At 47.5% G+C, this 17,026-nt stretch overlaps 1 protein-coding gene across 24 annotated transcripts in view; it reads left to right on the top strand.

Annotated features, from left to right (window-relative positions):
- dysf (dysferlin, limb girdle muscular dystrophy 2B (autosomal recessive)) overlaps positions 1-7,051 on the top strand; it is a 110,946-nt gene extending 103,895 nt beyond the window's left edge. For all 24 annotated transcript variants that reach the window (XM_077228261.1, XM_077228259.1, XM_077228260.1 and 21 more), the window contains one exon: positions 5,365-7,051. In XM_077228261.1, the coding sequence (XP_077084376.1) occupies positions 5,365-5,418 (54 nt within the window). In that variant the 3' untranslated portion in view covers positions 5,419-7,051. The remainder of the gene's footprint in view (positions 1-5,364) is intronic.
- The last annotated feature ends 9,975 nt before the right edge of the window (positions 7,052-17,026 follow it).

Raw genomic sequence — 17,026 nt, 5'->3', positions numbered from 1 at the left:
TCTGTCCATCAGACGCTGAAAAGTCGCAGGTGCCCCGAACAAACCGAAAGGAAGCGTGACGAACTGGTGTAATCCGAACGGCGTGGTGAAAGCTGTTTTTTCTTTGGACATTGGAGATAAGGGGATCTGCCAATACCCCTTCGTTAAGTCCAGTGTCGAGTAAAAGCGAGCAGAACCAAGCCGATCAAGCAATTCGTCAATCCTCGGCATTGGATAAGCGTCGAATTTAGACACCGCGTTCACCTTTCTATAGTCCACACAGAAACGAATCGAGCCGTCAGGTTTAGGCACTAAAACTATCGGGCTCGCCCAGTCACTGTTGGACTCTTCTATTACCCCCATGTCGAGCATTGTCTCTAATTCGGTCTGAACTGTTTTCTTTTTGTGTTCAGGTAAACGATACGGGCGGCAACGCACAACGACCCCCGGATCCATCTCAACGTGGTGCTGAATGAGATTCGTTCGACCAGGCAGGGGCGAGAACACATCTGCAAATTCTGCTTGTAACTTCTTAATGTCAGTGAGCTGGGAGGGTGAGAGGTGGTCTCCAGCGGGAGCCAGAGCGAGTGATTGAGGTTTTATATTCGCTTCTGGCCCGAGATCCTCCTCTCCGCTCACAACCGTCGCCAGCATCACCGCTTCAGCCTCAACCCATTTTTTAAGAAGGTTGAGGTGATAAATCTGACGTCCCCCGCCCCTATCTGTTCGAATTACCTCATAGTTGAGATCACCAACCCGCCGTGTGACCTCAAAGGGCCCTTGCCACTTTGCGAGTAATTTCGAGCTGGACGTGGGGAGTAATACAAGTACCTTATCTCCCGGTGAGAATTGACGGAGTCTAGCCCCCCTATTATACTGCTGTCTTTGTCTGTCCTGGGCCTGTAACAAATTCTCCAAGGATAGCCGCCCCAATGTGTGGAGTTTTGTTCTCAAGTCCAGGACATACTGAATTTCATTTTTACTAGCGGACGGTCCGTCCTCCCAAGTCTCCCTCAGAACGTCTAACACCCCGCGGGGCTGACGACCGAAGAGAAGCTCGAAGGGGGAAAACCCCGTGGAGGCTTGGGGGACCTCGCGTACAGCAAACAACAGGGGTTCTAGCCATTTATCCCAATTTTTGGCGTCTTCCTGAACGAACTTACGAATCATGGCTTTTAAAGTACGATTAAACCGTTCCACCAGTCCGTCCGTTTGTGGGTGATAGACGCTGGTGCGAATCGATTTAATGCCCAGTAACTCATAAAGTTCGCGAACCGTTCGTGACATAAACGCCGTGCCTTGATCGGTGAGGATCTCCTTAGGGATCCCCACCCGGGAGATTAATGAAAACAGCGCGCTCGCCACACTCTTAGCCGAGATATTGCGAAGCGGGACTGCTTCCGGGTATCGTGTTGCGTAATCCACTAGGACTAACGCAAAACGATGCCCTCGTGCCGACCGTTCTAATGGCCCGATGAGGTCCATGCCAATTCGTTCGAAGGGGACCTGCATCAGCGGAAGGGGGCACAAAGGTGCTTTTGGGTTGGCCGGTGGATTAACCAACTGACATTCACGACAAGACGCGCACCACCTGCGCACATTCTCGTGAATGCCCGGCCAAAAGAATCGGGCCATGAGACGGTTTAGTGTCGCCGTTTGCCCTAAATGTCCGGACATTGGATTACAATGAGCCGCCTGAAAAAGCATTTCCCCGCGGCTCTTAGGAACTAACAACTGAGTTGTATCTTCTTTTGACTGGGCGTCTTGGGCCACCCGATACAACCTGTCTTTAATCACGCAAAAATAGGGGTAAGAGAGCGGTTGATTCGGCTGGAGTACCTGACCGTCGATAGAACGGACCTTATCAAATGCGTGTTTTAGCGTCTCATCCTGGGACTGCTCTAGGGGAAAGTCATCGCGCTCAGAGAGAACAAATCTCTCTAGAGAGCTCTCTTCCCCTATAGCAATACCCAGAGGCCCCGGTACAGCATCTCCCGCCTGAACCACCGCTGTCTTCCCCTTCTGCTTCTTTCCCCAAGAGGCATCCGCGCATAAAAACCCCAATAACTTCCCGAAGCCTGGCCAATCCGTTCCCAGAATTATCGGATGCCGGAGGTGCGGGTTAACTGCTACCTCTACACTATGTTTTTGTCCCCTAAATAGAATCGCCACGGACATTAAAGGATAACTCACCACCACCCCGTGAACACACCGAACCTTAACCATGCGGCTTTTATCCAATACCCCAGACTGAATCAGGCTTTGATGAATGGAGGTTTGGTTACACCCTGAATCCACCAAAGCCTGATAAGTACCCCCCTTGATACTCACAGGTATCTGGTACAGGCCAGCTTGATCGGGGGCGGCCCGTGGCGCGTCGGGGACCCGAAGCAGCGTCCCCACCTCCATCACTGGACACCGGTCAATAAAGTGACCCGGGTCCCCACAGCGCCAACAGGCCGGCCCAGGCTTTACCGCTGTCCCAGCGGCGGGAAGTGGGCCTAGAGATTGACGTGGGGAGAGCGGCGCCAGCGGAGCCAGGGTGGATGAATCCCCAGCAGGCATCCCCCTCGGAGCGGCCCTCCCGTGGGAAGTGGTATCCCCTGACCATCCGGACCTCCACCTCGGCGCTGGTCTGGGCGCCAGACCTCCTTCGAGACCTGGGAAGGGGAACAGGTTTGGCAGAGGGGGAAGAGAGAGAGGATGGAGACAGAGAGGGAGAGAGAGAGACAGCCGGTAGGGGCTCGCCGACCCCGGAGCACGCCACCATGTGGTCTTCCGCCAGCTGGATGGCCTGGTCCAGCGACGTCGGGCGGTGGCACTGGACCCATTGTGCAGTCTTCTTGGGCAGCTTTCCAATAAACTGCTCCAGTACCACCTGGTCGATAACCTTCTCGACGTCGCTTCCCCCGGCCATCAGCCATCTGCGGCAGGAGTCCCGGAGCTGTTGCGCCATCACGAAGGGCCGGCCGGATTCTTCTAGGGTCAAGGACCTGAAGCGTTGCCGGTGCTGTTCAGGGGTCCGGCCGACCCGCTGAAGAATGGCGCGTCGTAGATCTTGATAGACCAGGAGATTCGAGACTGGCAGTTGGTGGGCTGCAATCTGCGACTCACCGGATAGCAGCGGGATGAGACGCAGGGGCCAGTCTCCTTTGGGCCACCCCCGGGCCTCGGCCGACCTTTCAAACAGGTCCAGGAACGCCTCCGGTTCGTCCTGTGGACCCATCTTCCCCAGCGTGAGAGGCGGGGCCGAGGCCGACTCTTGAGAGGGGGTGGCTGGAATCTCCCGGTCTAAACAGCTCCGGAACAACTCGCGGTCTTCCTGCTGGCCTTGGAGCAGCATCCGAAAACGCTGCTCATGTTCGTCCTTTACGCTCAGCAGGGCTTGATGTTGTTCCCTTTGAAGAGCCGCGAGTGATTGGATGATCTCCGCAAATGGCGATGCTGACGGATTCTGCATGGCGGCGGCAGTCTCCTTCTTCCCGGGTTTCGGCACCAGTGTAATACGGTTCAAAGTAGTGTGGTGGGAAGAAGAAGACGGGGTCGGCGAAACTGGAACTCGTAGGTTTTTATTATTCAGAATCAAAGAAACAAAATAAAAGGCGCGCGCACAGCGCATTCACCATACCAAGTACGGCACAACTCAGTCCACAGAAAATAAGTTCTTTTCAAGATGATCAGTTAGGTCTCAGCTTCCTGGATTCCAGTTCCTTCTCTCTCTCTCGCATTCTCCCACTGTGTGGCTTTTATCGGTCTCCCCACGCCAATAACTGCAATCAGACACAGGTGTTCATCATCTGCACTTGACCCACTTACTCACCGCACAGCTCATTGACTCGTCTCTCCCTACAGACGCCGCGAGAACCACGCCCCCCTCACCACAGTCCGCTGTTTAGATAAGTTAGCGAGTTGTGAGCAAAACTGACATCTTTCTCTTTACTGTTGTAAGCATCCATGCTTTCAACAAAAACAAACTTCTGCATAGCGAGCCGGCAGGTATTTACCCCCCCCCCCCCCCCCCCTTAGCGCTCAGGCTCAAACACATTGGTTCCTGTTCCTAAGCATTTATTTATTGCACGGTTTCTTCTTCTGAATATAAAATTATCTATTTAATTTGGATTCCCCTTAATTATATTAACCTATGAAAATGTTGTCCCTCTGCATGACTGCAAGCTTCTATGTTTTATCCTATTATTGTAGGCCTAATGTAACTTATGAAGCCAAGCTGCGTTTTTGTGTGTTGGCTTTTCTTTCTTCATTTTCATTAAGGGTGCAAAATTATTAATTTATTGTGTTAGCCTAATTCATGCATTATTTTGTAATGGACCTAATTTAAGTTATTCCCTGTACAATGAAATATTATGATATATAGACATACATTACAGATACAGAAACACCCCCAGACACACATTAATCTAATACTCACACATAATAATGTGTATTGTGAAACTTTAAGCAGCCGTTTCAGCACCAGAACAGCTTCCGGGTGGAAAATATTGACCTAAAATGTTCAAATTAGTTTGGGTTTGGTATATCCATGTTCAGGAAAACAAATGGTTCAAATTATTTCAAATACAGTGTATCTAACACACCCAGAGCCCAAGTTGTGGCAACTATTTTTGGAGAATCTGTAGTTACTGCCTTTTTCCTTGGTATGGTGCCACGTTTTTGGTAAGTAATACAAAGCAAGAATACAGTAACTGCAAAATAGGGGTAAAATATCAAATTAAATATGAGGATTGATATGTACAAAGAATTAGCTAATATAAAGTAACAAAACAGTCACATGTCCAATAATCTACCTACAACTACATAGGCTGGATGACAGGATACCTTTAAAGTCATTTTTCTCAGTTCTGCACTCTGCGTAGTTACTGCCTTTTTGCTTTGTAGAGCAGTACTTCAGTAAAATTTGTACTTATTTTTTTTAATTAATACATTTATTCAACAAGGTGCATTACATTGATCAAACGTGAAGAAATTTATAATGTAACAAAATATATCTATCTCAAATAAACTCTCTTTTGACTTTAAATAATTCTGAAAGAAATGTAATGCAGTTTGCACAAAAGAATTAAGCAGCACAGCTGTTTTTCGAAATTGATAGTGAAATGCTATGTACTTGAGCATCATATGATCATGCAACACTGAAGACTGGAGTAATTTCACTGTATGTTTGATCAAATAAATGCAGCCTTGGTGAGCACGAGATACTTCTTTCAAAACATTCAAAAAAATCCCCCAAAACACTGAAACTTTCAAATTGTAGTGTATATTATATTAAGAGATTTCATGTAATTCTGTATAACATTAATGAAATGCATACATGTAAATATACCCATGTTAGAATTTAGTATTTTTAAACATTATTATAATTTTTTACAGAACTATGCTGCTATGAAGATGGTTGGACCCTTCAGTGGAAAGGGAACAGAGTGAGACTATTGTGGGAAAAAGGACATAGATCCTCACGTTCAAAACCAACCTCACCAATAATCCATCAAAATCCACAACTCCATCCTACTGAAGAGATCTGCCTTTCTCGTGCACATGTGCAAGCTGAAGACTTCTGTGTGTGTGTGTGTGTGTGTGTGTGTGTGTGTGTTTGTGCCTTCATGTGTTCGTTAGCTGTTCTAGTCCTATATGCATGAAAGATGCATAACATCTGTGTTTGTACATGTATTACACATCAAGCTATCTGACCTGGTCCTGAACTCTCTCAGTATTCTCTTTAACTCCCACTTGCACTTTCATCTCCCTGCCTGTTTAATCCTTTTTCATGTCTCCTGTAAAACAGGGTTCTTTCTTCACAGCCAGATGCTTCTTTCTTCTTCCTTCACGCAGAGAGAGGGAGACAGAGCCGTGTCGCACCACCTCCCATCCATTCGTTCCTCTCCTTTCCTTCCTTTAGGTTCAACCCTGATTTGTACAGTTAGGCTGTAAGGTCCAAGACAGGCTGGTTATTAGCTGAGCCCCCGCTGTCAGCAAGCCCACCTCTCTGATTACTACTATCAAACAATGTTATTTTGCTTTAGCGAAATCCCTACTAAAGGGATTCAAGGTCACCTGTGGGTTCCCATCATGTGTGTTAATGTGTACATGTGTGGAATGTGGGGTGCAAACGAGAACAAGAGAAAAAAGTCTTGTTTATTTGTTTAAATGTTACACTCGCACCTTTGTGCCTTTTTGCTTTTTACTCTGTTAAGTATGAAAATGAACAGGCGCATCTGGAAGAAGTTGCCAGACTTCTAAACATGCCTGTGAACGAGCTGTTACATAATAAAATACACAAATTGTTTGTTTTCTCTCCATGACCAGGTCGTGAGACAATTAGTGAAACTGGAATCTCAAAACTCTGTTCCACAAGGGGCATCTGTTGTCAACTTTGTGCGTTCTCACATTACATTTATCTGATGGCAAGAATCATACTATCTTCTCTATGAACAGGAAATGTCAAGAGATCTAGGTTAATCCGACATGATCTTTAGGATTTCCAGAAATGCTTACATTTTATTCTTAAAGAAAGTAGGGTAAATGTAAAGAGGAAAGGATTTGATGTTTCCATAAACGTCACTGATTTGACAGTAATGAGAATGCATTCTGCATCTGTCAAAGAAAGTACAAAAAGAGTGATTACAATTTATTTTATTTTATTCGTTTATAACTATTTTCTGTGCATGGATCTAAAATATCACTGATTTATGAAAGTAAAATGAATCAGATGAACCAAAAACCCTTGCATTTAAGCAAAAACACTCTTACCAAATACTGTACAGTATATAGCTGAATAACTGGATTTATGCAAACACAAATCATCTCTGGTAATGCTGAGCATCTATGAAAAGTTGTCATTCATATACAAGTTTCACAACAAGTCTCTTAATTTGACAATCAAGATGGATATTTCTGTTATTGAACTTAAGAATGATATGCTGCCGTTTTACTGTAATGATGCATGACGTCTAATTGCCTTAAAGCTTCTGCTTTAATGAATTCACTGTGTTAAATTCATTGTATTTGTATCTCCTCATGAGCACGGTGTAATATATCAAATATATACCTATATATATTCTATTTTGTATATTTTGATCTTTTCTGATTGAGCCACTTTGAGTCAGATGTAACTGAAATCTATTCTAAAGAACTGATTCTATATCCCCCACCAGATTCTCGGACCACCTTATGTGCAGATTTAACCTTTTAAAGCCAAACCACAACGGACTGGTCAGGGTGTTTGACTTGAGAGCAAATTAGAAACACTCTAGTGCCTAGCCAGGGATTCATGTAGCCAACGGCAACTTACTCTTGCATTTCTACCAGCTGTTCTGTAAAGTGAGTGATTAAAAAAATGATGCAGCACATTTTTTGATACAATAATACAGTGTTCTGAGTTCGCTTTTCTTGTAGGGTGCTCTTACATGTGTATTTGGCACCACATCCTCACTGTAGCTCTGCGTAACGCTCCATCGGAATGGGACCAGAGACCATGTTTTTTTTTGTTAAAAACATCATAATGACTACAAACTTTTGAATGGTTGTGTACATATATTATATATTCCTGTAGATACAAATATTTTCACACATATACACATGAACTTGTGCATAATACCTTCGAGTATTAAAAAACGCGCCAATGGCAAAGAAATGCCATGGGTCTGCGGAATTTGCATAGCGTAGCTCCGCCCCACCTCGTGGGTATATAAGGAAGGACGCTGGCAACATGCAGATATGTTTTAGCTTCGGAGCCAAGAGGTCCTCTTCACTCCTACAGCCTCAATTCTCTCTGAGTGTCATCGAGTATACTTTGAGACGAGCAGCTCTCCAGTCTGTGTTGGTGCAAAGGCGATTTTCCAGCGAGTTTCACATTCCTGCCTGCTGATCTGTGCAGTGGCCTGCATCCAGCGTGTGTGTTTCTCCCTGGCCGCTTCAGCACAGGCTGCTGAGCGTCCTTTCACAAAAGAGCTTGCACGGGCACGTCTTTTTCAAGATGTTTCGCCCGTGTATCTCTGGGTGCGGTCGTTCCGTCTCATTATCTGATGGGCATGATCGTTGTCTTGCGTTTTTGGGCTTAGAACACGCAAAGGCAGCTTTCATGGATGAGTCATGTTCTCACTGCGGGAACATGACCATCGCTGCACTGAGATCGAGACTCCGTGACCTTATTAAGTAGAGTAGAGTCCCCTCTGCCACACCCCGTTATGTCCCCTCCATGAGAGGCGACACTTTGGCTGGTGGCCAGGGTGATCTGAGGGTTACGGTGTGGTATTCTGCCCCGACGATGCGTCCTCGGGCCACACCCCCCTCACCAGCGCAGCAACCCGCGAGTTTCTCAGGTGCAGCCGCGGGGCCGTCTCCTGATGTGCCCCGTGTCTCATTCGGTGCTCCAGATGATGATGCGATGTCGATCAACGCATCACAAGGCGAGCTGGTATTTTCTGTGGATGAGGATGAGGATGTGCTGCCGCCCCCCGGGGTCGCAGCAATGTCCGAGTCCGACCCGGAACTAACAGCTATGATTTCCCGGGCCGCTGCGAGTGTCGGGTTAGCGTGGTACTCTCCACCCTCTCCTGAACGCTCGCGGTCGGATGATTGGTTCTTGGGGGCTGCACGCGCTGACTCTTGTCGGTGCACCCCTCCTAGTTCCTTTCTTCCCGGAAGTGCATGAGGAGGTCACAAGCTCTGTCGAATGCTCTGTTGCGATGCAACTGTGTGCTTCGATGTGGCGTGGTGACCCAAAGCACCCCTCCAAAGCCTGTAGGTTTTCGTCTACCCTGGTGGCGAGTACCTACAGAGCTGCGGGGCAGGCCACCGCCTCTCTGCATGCCATGGCCATCCTCCAGGTCTACCAGGCCAGGATGCTCAGGGACATGCACGAGGGCAGAGCTCACCAAGGGCTCTTTGATGAGCTGCGCGCCGCCTCTGACCTTGCTCTTCTAGCGACGAAGGTGACCGCATGCTCCCTTGGTCAGGTGATGTCCACAGCTGTGGTCCAAGAAAGACACCTGTGGCTTAACCTGGCCGATATGCAGGATGTCAAGCGGATATGTCTCCTCGACTCCCCTATGTCCCAGGGAGGCCTTTTTGGCGGCGCGGTCGAGGACTTCGCCCAAAAGTTCTCGGCCGCCCTCAGACAGGTCAGTTCACTCAGTCTGTTTGCTGTCGAGGGCGCCCTCCTGCGACTCCCGCCCCTCCCGCTTGGCCCCAGCAGCAGCCTTTACTGGGCCACGCCGTTGAGGTAGCTGCAGGAAGGTGCCCCAGCCCGCTCAGGACAGAACTAACTCCCCCATCTCTGAGCCCCCAGAGTGCGCGGATGACAGTGTGTGCCGCTCACGAGCCTCGCCTCTCGCATCCCCCTCTATAGCCAGACCCCTGTCAGACGAGACCCCAGCGGAACGCACGTCCTTCCCTGGTCTCCTCTGTCAGGACGCGGTCTATGACTGTGCCCTCACACCGGGACGCTATGCCTCCCCAGTCCGGGCCAGTCATACCGTTTCGCTGCCTCACCGAGGGTACGTCTGTGGTCCCCATGACTCCGCTGGTACAGCTTTTTGGGAACCTGGCCTTCAGTTTCCTTACCTGTCCCACTGGGTCTACAGGTCCATCAGGCTCGGCTATGCGATTCAGTTCGCACGATCTCCTCCCTGCTTCCGGGGAGTCCGCTACACTATGACCGGTGGCAATGCCCCTGTCATGCGTGCGGAAGTCGCAACCTTGCTGGCGTAAGGTGCGATCGAGATTGTCCCTCCAGCCGAAATGAAGTCCGGGTTCTACAGCCCCTACTTCATTGTACCGAAGAAATTGCGGTGGGTTACGGCCAATCCTGGACCTGCGTGTCTTGAACCGATCCCTTCACAGGCTTCCGTTCAAAATGCTCACGGCCAAACGCATTTTCGAATGTGTTCAGCCACAGGATTGGTTTGCAGCGATCGACCTGAAGGACGCCTACTTTCATGTCTCCATTTTTCCTCAACACAGACCGTTTCTTCGATTTGCTTTCAAGGGGAAGGCATATCAGTACGCGGATCTCCCCTTTGGGCTAGCTCTGTCACCTCGCGTCTTTACGAAGGTCGTCGAGGCAGCCCTTGTACCGCTTCCGCTACACGGGGTTCACGTCCTGAACTATCTCGACGACTGGCTAATCCTAGCTCACTCTCGAGACCAGGTTTGCGAACACAGAGATCTAGTGCTCCGGCACCTGGCTCGTCTGGGCCTTCGGGTCAACTGGGAGAAGAGCAAACTTTGCCCCGTGCAGAGGATCTCTTTTCTCGGTATGGAAATCAACTCGGTCGCCATGTCCGCGCAGCTTACGAGCGAGCGCGCGCAGTCACTGCTGACTTGCCTGCGTCAAATCCAGAACAAGAGTGCGGTTCCACTGAAACTATTTCAGGGGTTCCTGGGGTATATGGCATCCGCAGCGGCAGCCATACCACTCGGTTTGCTTCATATGAGACCGCTTCAGCATTTGCTCCGCGATCGAGTCCCGAGGTGGGCATGGCAACAGGGCACGCTCCGGGTACCAGTTACTCCGACCTGCCGTCAAACCTTCACCCCGTGGTCGAACCTCAGCTTTCTACGGGCCGGTGTGCCCCTAGATCGAGTTTCCAGGCATTTTGTTGTCTCAACAGATGCCTCCACCACGGGCTGGGGTGCCATGTGCAATGGACATGCTGCCGCGGGCTCCTGGACAGGACCCCAGCACCTTCTACATGTCAATTGACTCGAGTTGCTGGCAGTATGGTTGGCTCTGCACCGCTTCCATGCCTTCCTCAAAGACCAACACGTACTAGTCCGTTCAGACAATACCGCGACTGTAGCGTACATCAACCGTCAAGGTGGTCTACGCTCCCGCCGTATGTCGCAACTCGCCCGCCACCTCCTCCTATGTAGTCAGAAGTATCTGAGGTTGCTTCGTGCTATTTAAATTCCAGGAGACCTGAACTGTGCAGCCGACGAGCTCTCACGGATTCAGCCTGTCTCCGGCGAATGGCGACTCGATCCCCAGTCGGTTCAGCTGATTTGGGAACGGTTCGGGGACGCTCAGGTAGTTCTGTTTGCCTCCCACGACTCTTCCCATTGCAGCCCGTTTTATTCCCTGACCAAGGGCACGATCGGCACGGATGCACTGGCGCACAGCTGGCCGCAGGGCCTCCGCAAGTATGCGTTTCCCCCAGTGAGCCTTCTCGCACAGACCTTGTGCAAGATCAGGGAGGACGAGGAGCAGGTCATTCTGGTTGCGCCTCATTGGCCCACCCGGACCTGGTTCTCCGAACTTGAACTCCTCGCGACAGCACATCCCTGGCCTATTCCTCTGAGGAAGGACCTCCTTTCTCAGGGACGGGGCACCCTATGGCAGCCTCTTCCCAATCTTTGGAACCTCCACGTGTGGTTCCTGGACGGGACGAGGCAGGTTTGAGTACCCTACCACCAGCGGTGGTGGCTACCATCACTTCCGCTAGAGCGTCGTCCACAAGACACGTCTATGCGTTGAAGTGGAACCTCTTCGTCGGCTGGTGCTCTTCTCTCCGAGAAGACCCCAGGAATTGCCCGATCAGTGTCATGCTTTCCTTCCTGCAAGACGGGTTGGAGCGAAGGCTCACTCCCTCCACCCTGAAAGTGTATGTTTCCGCTATTGCTGCACATCACGACGCAGTTGAAGGTAAGTCCATTGGAAAGCACAACCTGATCATCAGGTTCCTGAGAGGAGCGAGGAGACTAAATCCTCCTCGTCCTCCTCTCGTTCCCTCTTGGGACCTCTAAGTGGTTTTGACTGCCCTGCGGAGTGCTCCCTTTGAGCCTCTGCATTCAGTGGAGCTTAAGTTCCTGTCGATGAAGACTGCGCTCTTGATTGCATTGGCCTCCATCAAGAGGGTAGGGGACCTGCAGGCATGTTCCGTCGACTTAGCGTGCCTGGAATTCGGGCTGGCTAAGTCTCACGTGATCCTGAGACCCCCGCCTGGATACGTGCCCAAGGTTCCTACCACTCCCTTTCGGGACCAGGTGGTGAGCCTTCAAGCGCTGCCCTCAGAGGAGGAAGACCCAGCCTTGCCACTGCTCTGTCCAGTACGCGCTCTTTGTGCTCTTCGGTGTGAAGGCCCACTCCACTCGGAGTCTGGCCTCCTCTTGGGCTCTAGCGCATGGCGCCTCGCTAACCTACATCTGCAGAGCTGCAGGCTGGGCGACACCGAACACATTCGCGAGATTCTATAATCTCTGAGTGGAGCCAGTGTCGTCTCGTGTACTCGCTTCAACTAGCCAGTAACTAGGACCCGCTCAGGTGTCTTCGCTTGCTCGCCATTCCACTCCTCAGACTGGAGAGTGCGATATTTCCTCAGGTGAGTTTCCCAGAGAAACCCTGGGTCCCTCCACCACTGTTGATGTCAACGCCAAGGTTATGCCTCCGGCAGCTTTCGCAGTTGGCTAGGTGCCTCCGTGTGCATGGTCCCCCCACTGGGTTACCCCCACATGTGTATTTCCACTATAAGCCTCCTTGAGCATGTGTCTTTCCCTCGGCAAGCCACCTTGCCACCCCTGGAGTTGAAAGATTCCACCCTACGGGCTGGACACTCCAGTGTTTCTCCGTATGTTACCCGCTCTCGGGCCATACGTGTATTCCTAAGACCTCCCTTCGGGCGGGCATGGTTTGCATATTTCCACTGAGATATGCTTCCCAGTGTACCTTGGTACTCCTGTGTTAAGTTGGAGTCCTTCGTCCGTGCCAGTCTCACGACAGGGAGCTCACACTTACGCAGGGCACTGGAAGACAGCCGAGAATTGGCGTGATTAGACTGGTACCCCCATTCGTCGTCATCTGACGTAACTCGGAGTGACAACGGAAGGGAACGTCTCGGTTACGTATGTAACCCTCGTTCCCTGAGTAGGGAACGGAGACGTTATATCTTCCTGCCACTTCCGCTGTTCCGCTGGAAAGCCGGGTTCAGTCTTGGCTCCTCAGCAGGAAAACATATCTGCATGTTGCCAGCGTCCTTCCTTATATACCCACAAGGTGGGGCGGAGCTACGCTATGCAATTATGCAGACCCATGGCATTTTTTTGCCATTGGCTCGTTTTTTAATACTCGAAAGTGATAGGCTTCTAAGCGAAACCCCCATTCGTCATCATCCGACGTAACGTCTACGTTCCCTACTCAGGGAACGAGGGTTACATACGTAACCGAGACGTTTTCAACATTGATAATAATAATAATACATGTTTCTTGAGGACCAAACCAACATATTCAAATGATATCTGAAGGGTCATGTTACACTGAAAACTGGAGTATTGGATGCAAACAATTCAGCAAATGATATACTGCCTAGGACAAATTCCAATCGGAAGTGAGCATCCCTATGAATCACGAGGATTCGCCACCCTGGGTGACATGACCATAAACGATAAAATTACTTGAAGTAAGCATCACATGTATCCTTCACTAACTGACTCGAGGAAGGGCCCTTTGTGAAGGGATTCAGTTGTTCACTCTCGTTTGGAACACCCCTACAAATGGCATCCCCTTTTCCCGTAGTGCCCTTCAAGGACGCAACATTGCTGTTTGTAATTTTCTTTCGATGACCAGGTCATGAGCTCCTCTTCTACTTAGTTTAGTGAAGTTTAGTGAAGTCACAGACAGTTAGTGAAACTGGAATCTCAAAACTGTTCCAAAAGGGGCATCTGTTGTCAACTTTGTGCATTCTTACATTACATTTAAGACTCTCGTTTGGAATGCCCCTACAAATGGCATCCCCTTTTCCCGAAGTGCCCTTCAAGGATGCAACATTGCTGTTCGTAATTTTCCCATAATATGATTTTTTTTACTGAAGAATTTTTGTGTATGTAAACATGGTCACTCCTTCAGTATTCCTTTTGTATTATTAACTAGTTATGGCATGAAACTCTAGATGACGCAGGCTGATAGGTCCTTAAGTCATTTGGTAGCAATCGAATCATCATCATCATCACAGCGCAGCTGATTAGTTGTTGTTGCATCAGCGGCCAATGAGCTGCGGCTCAACATTTAAATGAATACCGGTAGTGTTGCTGTTAGCAGACTGCAGCATGCTTTCAGAAACCCTCCACTTCCCCAGCTCCACCTGTATAGATCTGCTAAGAGGGTTATTCATTACATGTGCAACAGCAGCAGAATGTCTTACATGCTCACAGCAATGTCTGTGAATGTGTTAGCAGTAGCAAGTCTCGGTACTTGCTCTGCAGCAGCAGCGTAACAGATCTATTCCGCCAAGTCCAAATACATAAACATTGCCATATCCAGTGCCATTACCATGCTAGTCCCTAAGGGATTTGTCATGACAGAACTAAAAGTAATCAGAAAATCAGGTCAGTGCAGATTATTGGCATACTAGTATTCAAAGTATTAATTCGGCAAACATATAAATAATTTTTCCATGTCAGTTTCTCCCTTTATACATGCTTATTTATTTGTTGCTTTTAACGTAGGACTTTAGGATTAAATCCAGCTCGAGGAGAGCTTTATTAATGTGACAGTTGATATTCAGTTGCTTAAAAACATGCTCATTGACACTTTATACATACGAACAAGAGAAGGACATATTTTGTTTCTATAGGAGAAAAAAAAAAGCAATATCCCCGTGGACAAAATCAACTTAATATTGCTTAGGCATTGAATTGTCTTTCTGTAAAGGAAGTGACATCATAGTTATGTCAATCTTACAAGACAATTAACTCTTCTCTTAAACAGCAAAAAGAAGTGAAATACATTCTCTGTTCACTGACCTACTTGTGAAGTCTGCAAAAAGTTGACTGTAACTTTGTTTCAACAGTCTTCTAGATTTCCTTAATTGCTGCCGCGTTTCTCCTGCTCTCTACACTTCGCCCTGTGTAGATAACAGGCACGTGAATGTCAGGCTTGGTTTGGGTGTGTTATTTCAGCCTTGGTGAACTTCCTGTGCTCCCTGACTGCTGTCCACATTCTGCATGGGTGGGAGGCAGGAGCCAGACCCTTGTCACCACTTTTGGTCTCTCCTTTGTATTGAGGAAATATCAGATGTCACCAGCTGAGAGGTTCCTGTAAATTAGGCTCCTGATGAAGCTAGGAAATATGGAAATGTTGCTTAAATTTACGCTGATATCTATAATACTTCATAATAGCCTAGTTTAGAATAGGCCTCAGAGTTTTCAAATGTGCTTTGTAAGGAAATTCACTATGTTTGAGGCAAAGGCGTGACTTGTTCTCCACATGGAAAAGGATCATTGGGCTTAACAGAACTTATTTTTTAATGTTTCTTGAGTGAGAACATGGAAAAATCCAGACAATCAACATCAAAAAGCCTTTCCTATAAAACCACATCTGCATTGACTGCTCTGATCTTGCCAAGATCGCCCCCAGCCACTATCTCACATCCATAGACCAAATCTTAATAACCCCAGAACTATGGGAACATCATGGGTGCTGTAAGAAGTAGATGATGTTGGACGTGGGTCCTCGATAATTAGCCATCTTTAGATTTGCATTTGTTGCATGTTTATTCTCTGCCTTTATGGCAGCTAACTGCATAATAGTCTCGCTAAGTGGCCTCTTAAAGCATTTTTTTTGCAAGCATATACATATGTATTATCTCATTTTACACTTAATTATCAACTGAATAAACAAGGCGGAATTTTGAACTGCGAAGTGGAAAAAGCTATATAATTTTACAAGCTGAGCAATCACTAGATTTTGATGTGTTGAGTCACCTTTGTTTCTCTTGCCCTTGTTTTGACAATGCCTGAGCTTTAACATGTTTGCTTTCTCTGAATAGCGAAATAATGCACTTAAAAAATCAAGAAATCTTTTCTAGACATTACTCGATCATCAAACATAATCTCATTAGTAATCATATACATAAAGTATGGTTCTACATTTTTGTACATGTGCAAAGACACTCAACCATAGCCTACATTATTAAAGTATTTACAGCACCTTTAAACCTTTAGAGACATATAAACCTAAGAAAAGTCTTGTAGGTTCCAAGAATATTACATTTATGAAATGAATAGGTTGCTTTTATCATATTTAATCAAGATTAATTATCAAACTTATTTTACCCATTTTCATATAATGGTTACATTCACAAAATTCCTGCTTAAGAATTTGTCACTTAAATTGTAACTGTAAATTTATGCATGTCCTGATTTTGCTGAATTAGACACGTTCCTGGGTCAATATATTTTGTCAGATGGACAAAACATCAGATTTTATACCTAAAATCAAAGGGAAATCATAGATGATTAACACTGATGTAGAAGCACCTAACCCTGGTTGTAAGCCTTAACTTGACATAAACTGTAAACTTGTCCCTCAAATCTGATTTGTCTGATTGAAAGACATTGATCCAGGAACATGTTGCACTTGGGAAAATCAGGTTCTGCGTACATGCGCATAAATTCAATGAAAAGAGTAATAATATAATGTAACTGTACAAATACCATTGGAATCGAAATCAAACAGAAGAAATTAAAATAGTTCAACACAACAAATGTTCAAGTGGTTTCCCCAAATGCAACTTATAATGACTTCTGCAGTCTGAAAATTATTCAACTCACTGAATAGAATCCCCTACAACAGCACAAATCTGCATGTTATAAATATGGCTAAGTTAAAAGACTGTCCAAAAAGTTAAGAGAAGATATCACCGCCCTTCACAAACAAGGAACAGGAAACAAAAAGATAGTAAAGGCACTAAATGTTCCTAGAGACACCGTTGGAAACATAGTTCGCAAGTTCAAATTAAAGGAACAGTGGTTCCCTTTCTTGGGAACTCCTACGTCTCGTCGGAGGAGTTTCCAACTAATTGGGATCACGCTAGGGAGACCAACTGCCTTTGAGTGAACTAAAACGAGCCAATAAACATTGGCATGTAAGATTTGCATTTCGCGCGCCGCCTACAAGTGCGGGTATAAAGTGGAATCAAGCGCACAAACATTTGCTTTTTGCTTCGGAGCCGACCGACCTCTGAGTGAATGAGTTTCAAGAAAGTGTTTTTTTCGTGCTAAACGAGTCTGCTCTTTGCCTGGATCTCTCTGTGTTGGTGTG

This window comes from Siphateles boraxobius, unplaced genomic scaffold (genome assembly GCF_051911475.1).
Source record: "Siphateles boraxobius isolate OS27281-9 unplaced genomic scaffold, OSU_SipBor_1 130, whole genome shotgun sequence".
Taxonomy (NCBI): domain Eukaryota; kingdom Metazoa; phylum Chordata; class Actinopteri; order Cypriniformes; family Leuciscidae; genus Siphateles; species Siphateles boraxobius.
Note: the sequence above shows the minus strand (reverse complement) of the source record. Positions and strands in the feature narration are given on the sequence as shown.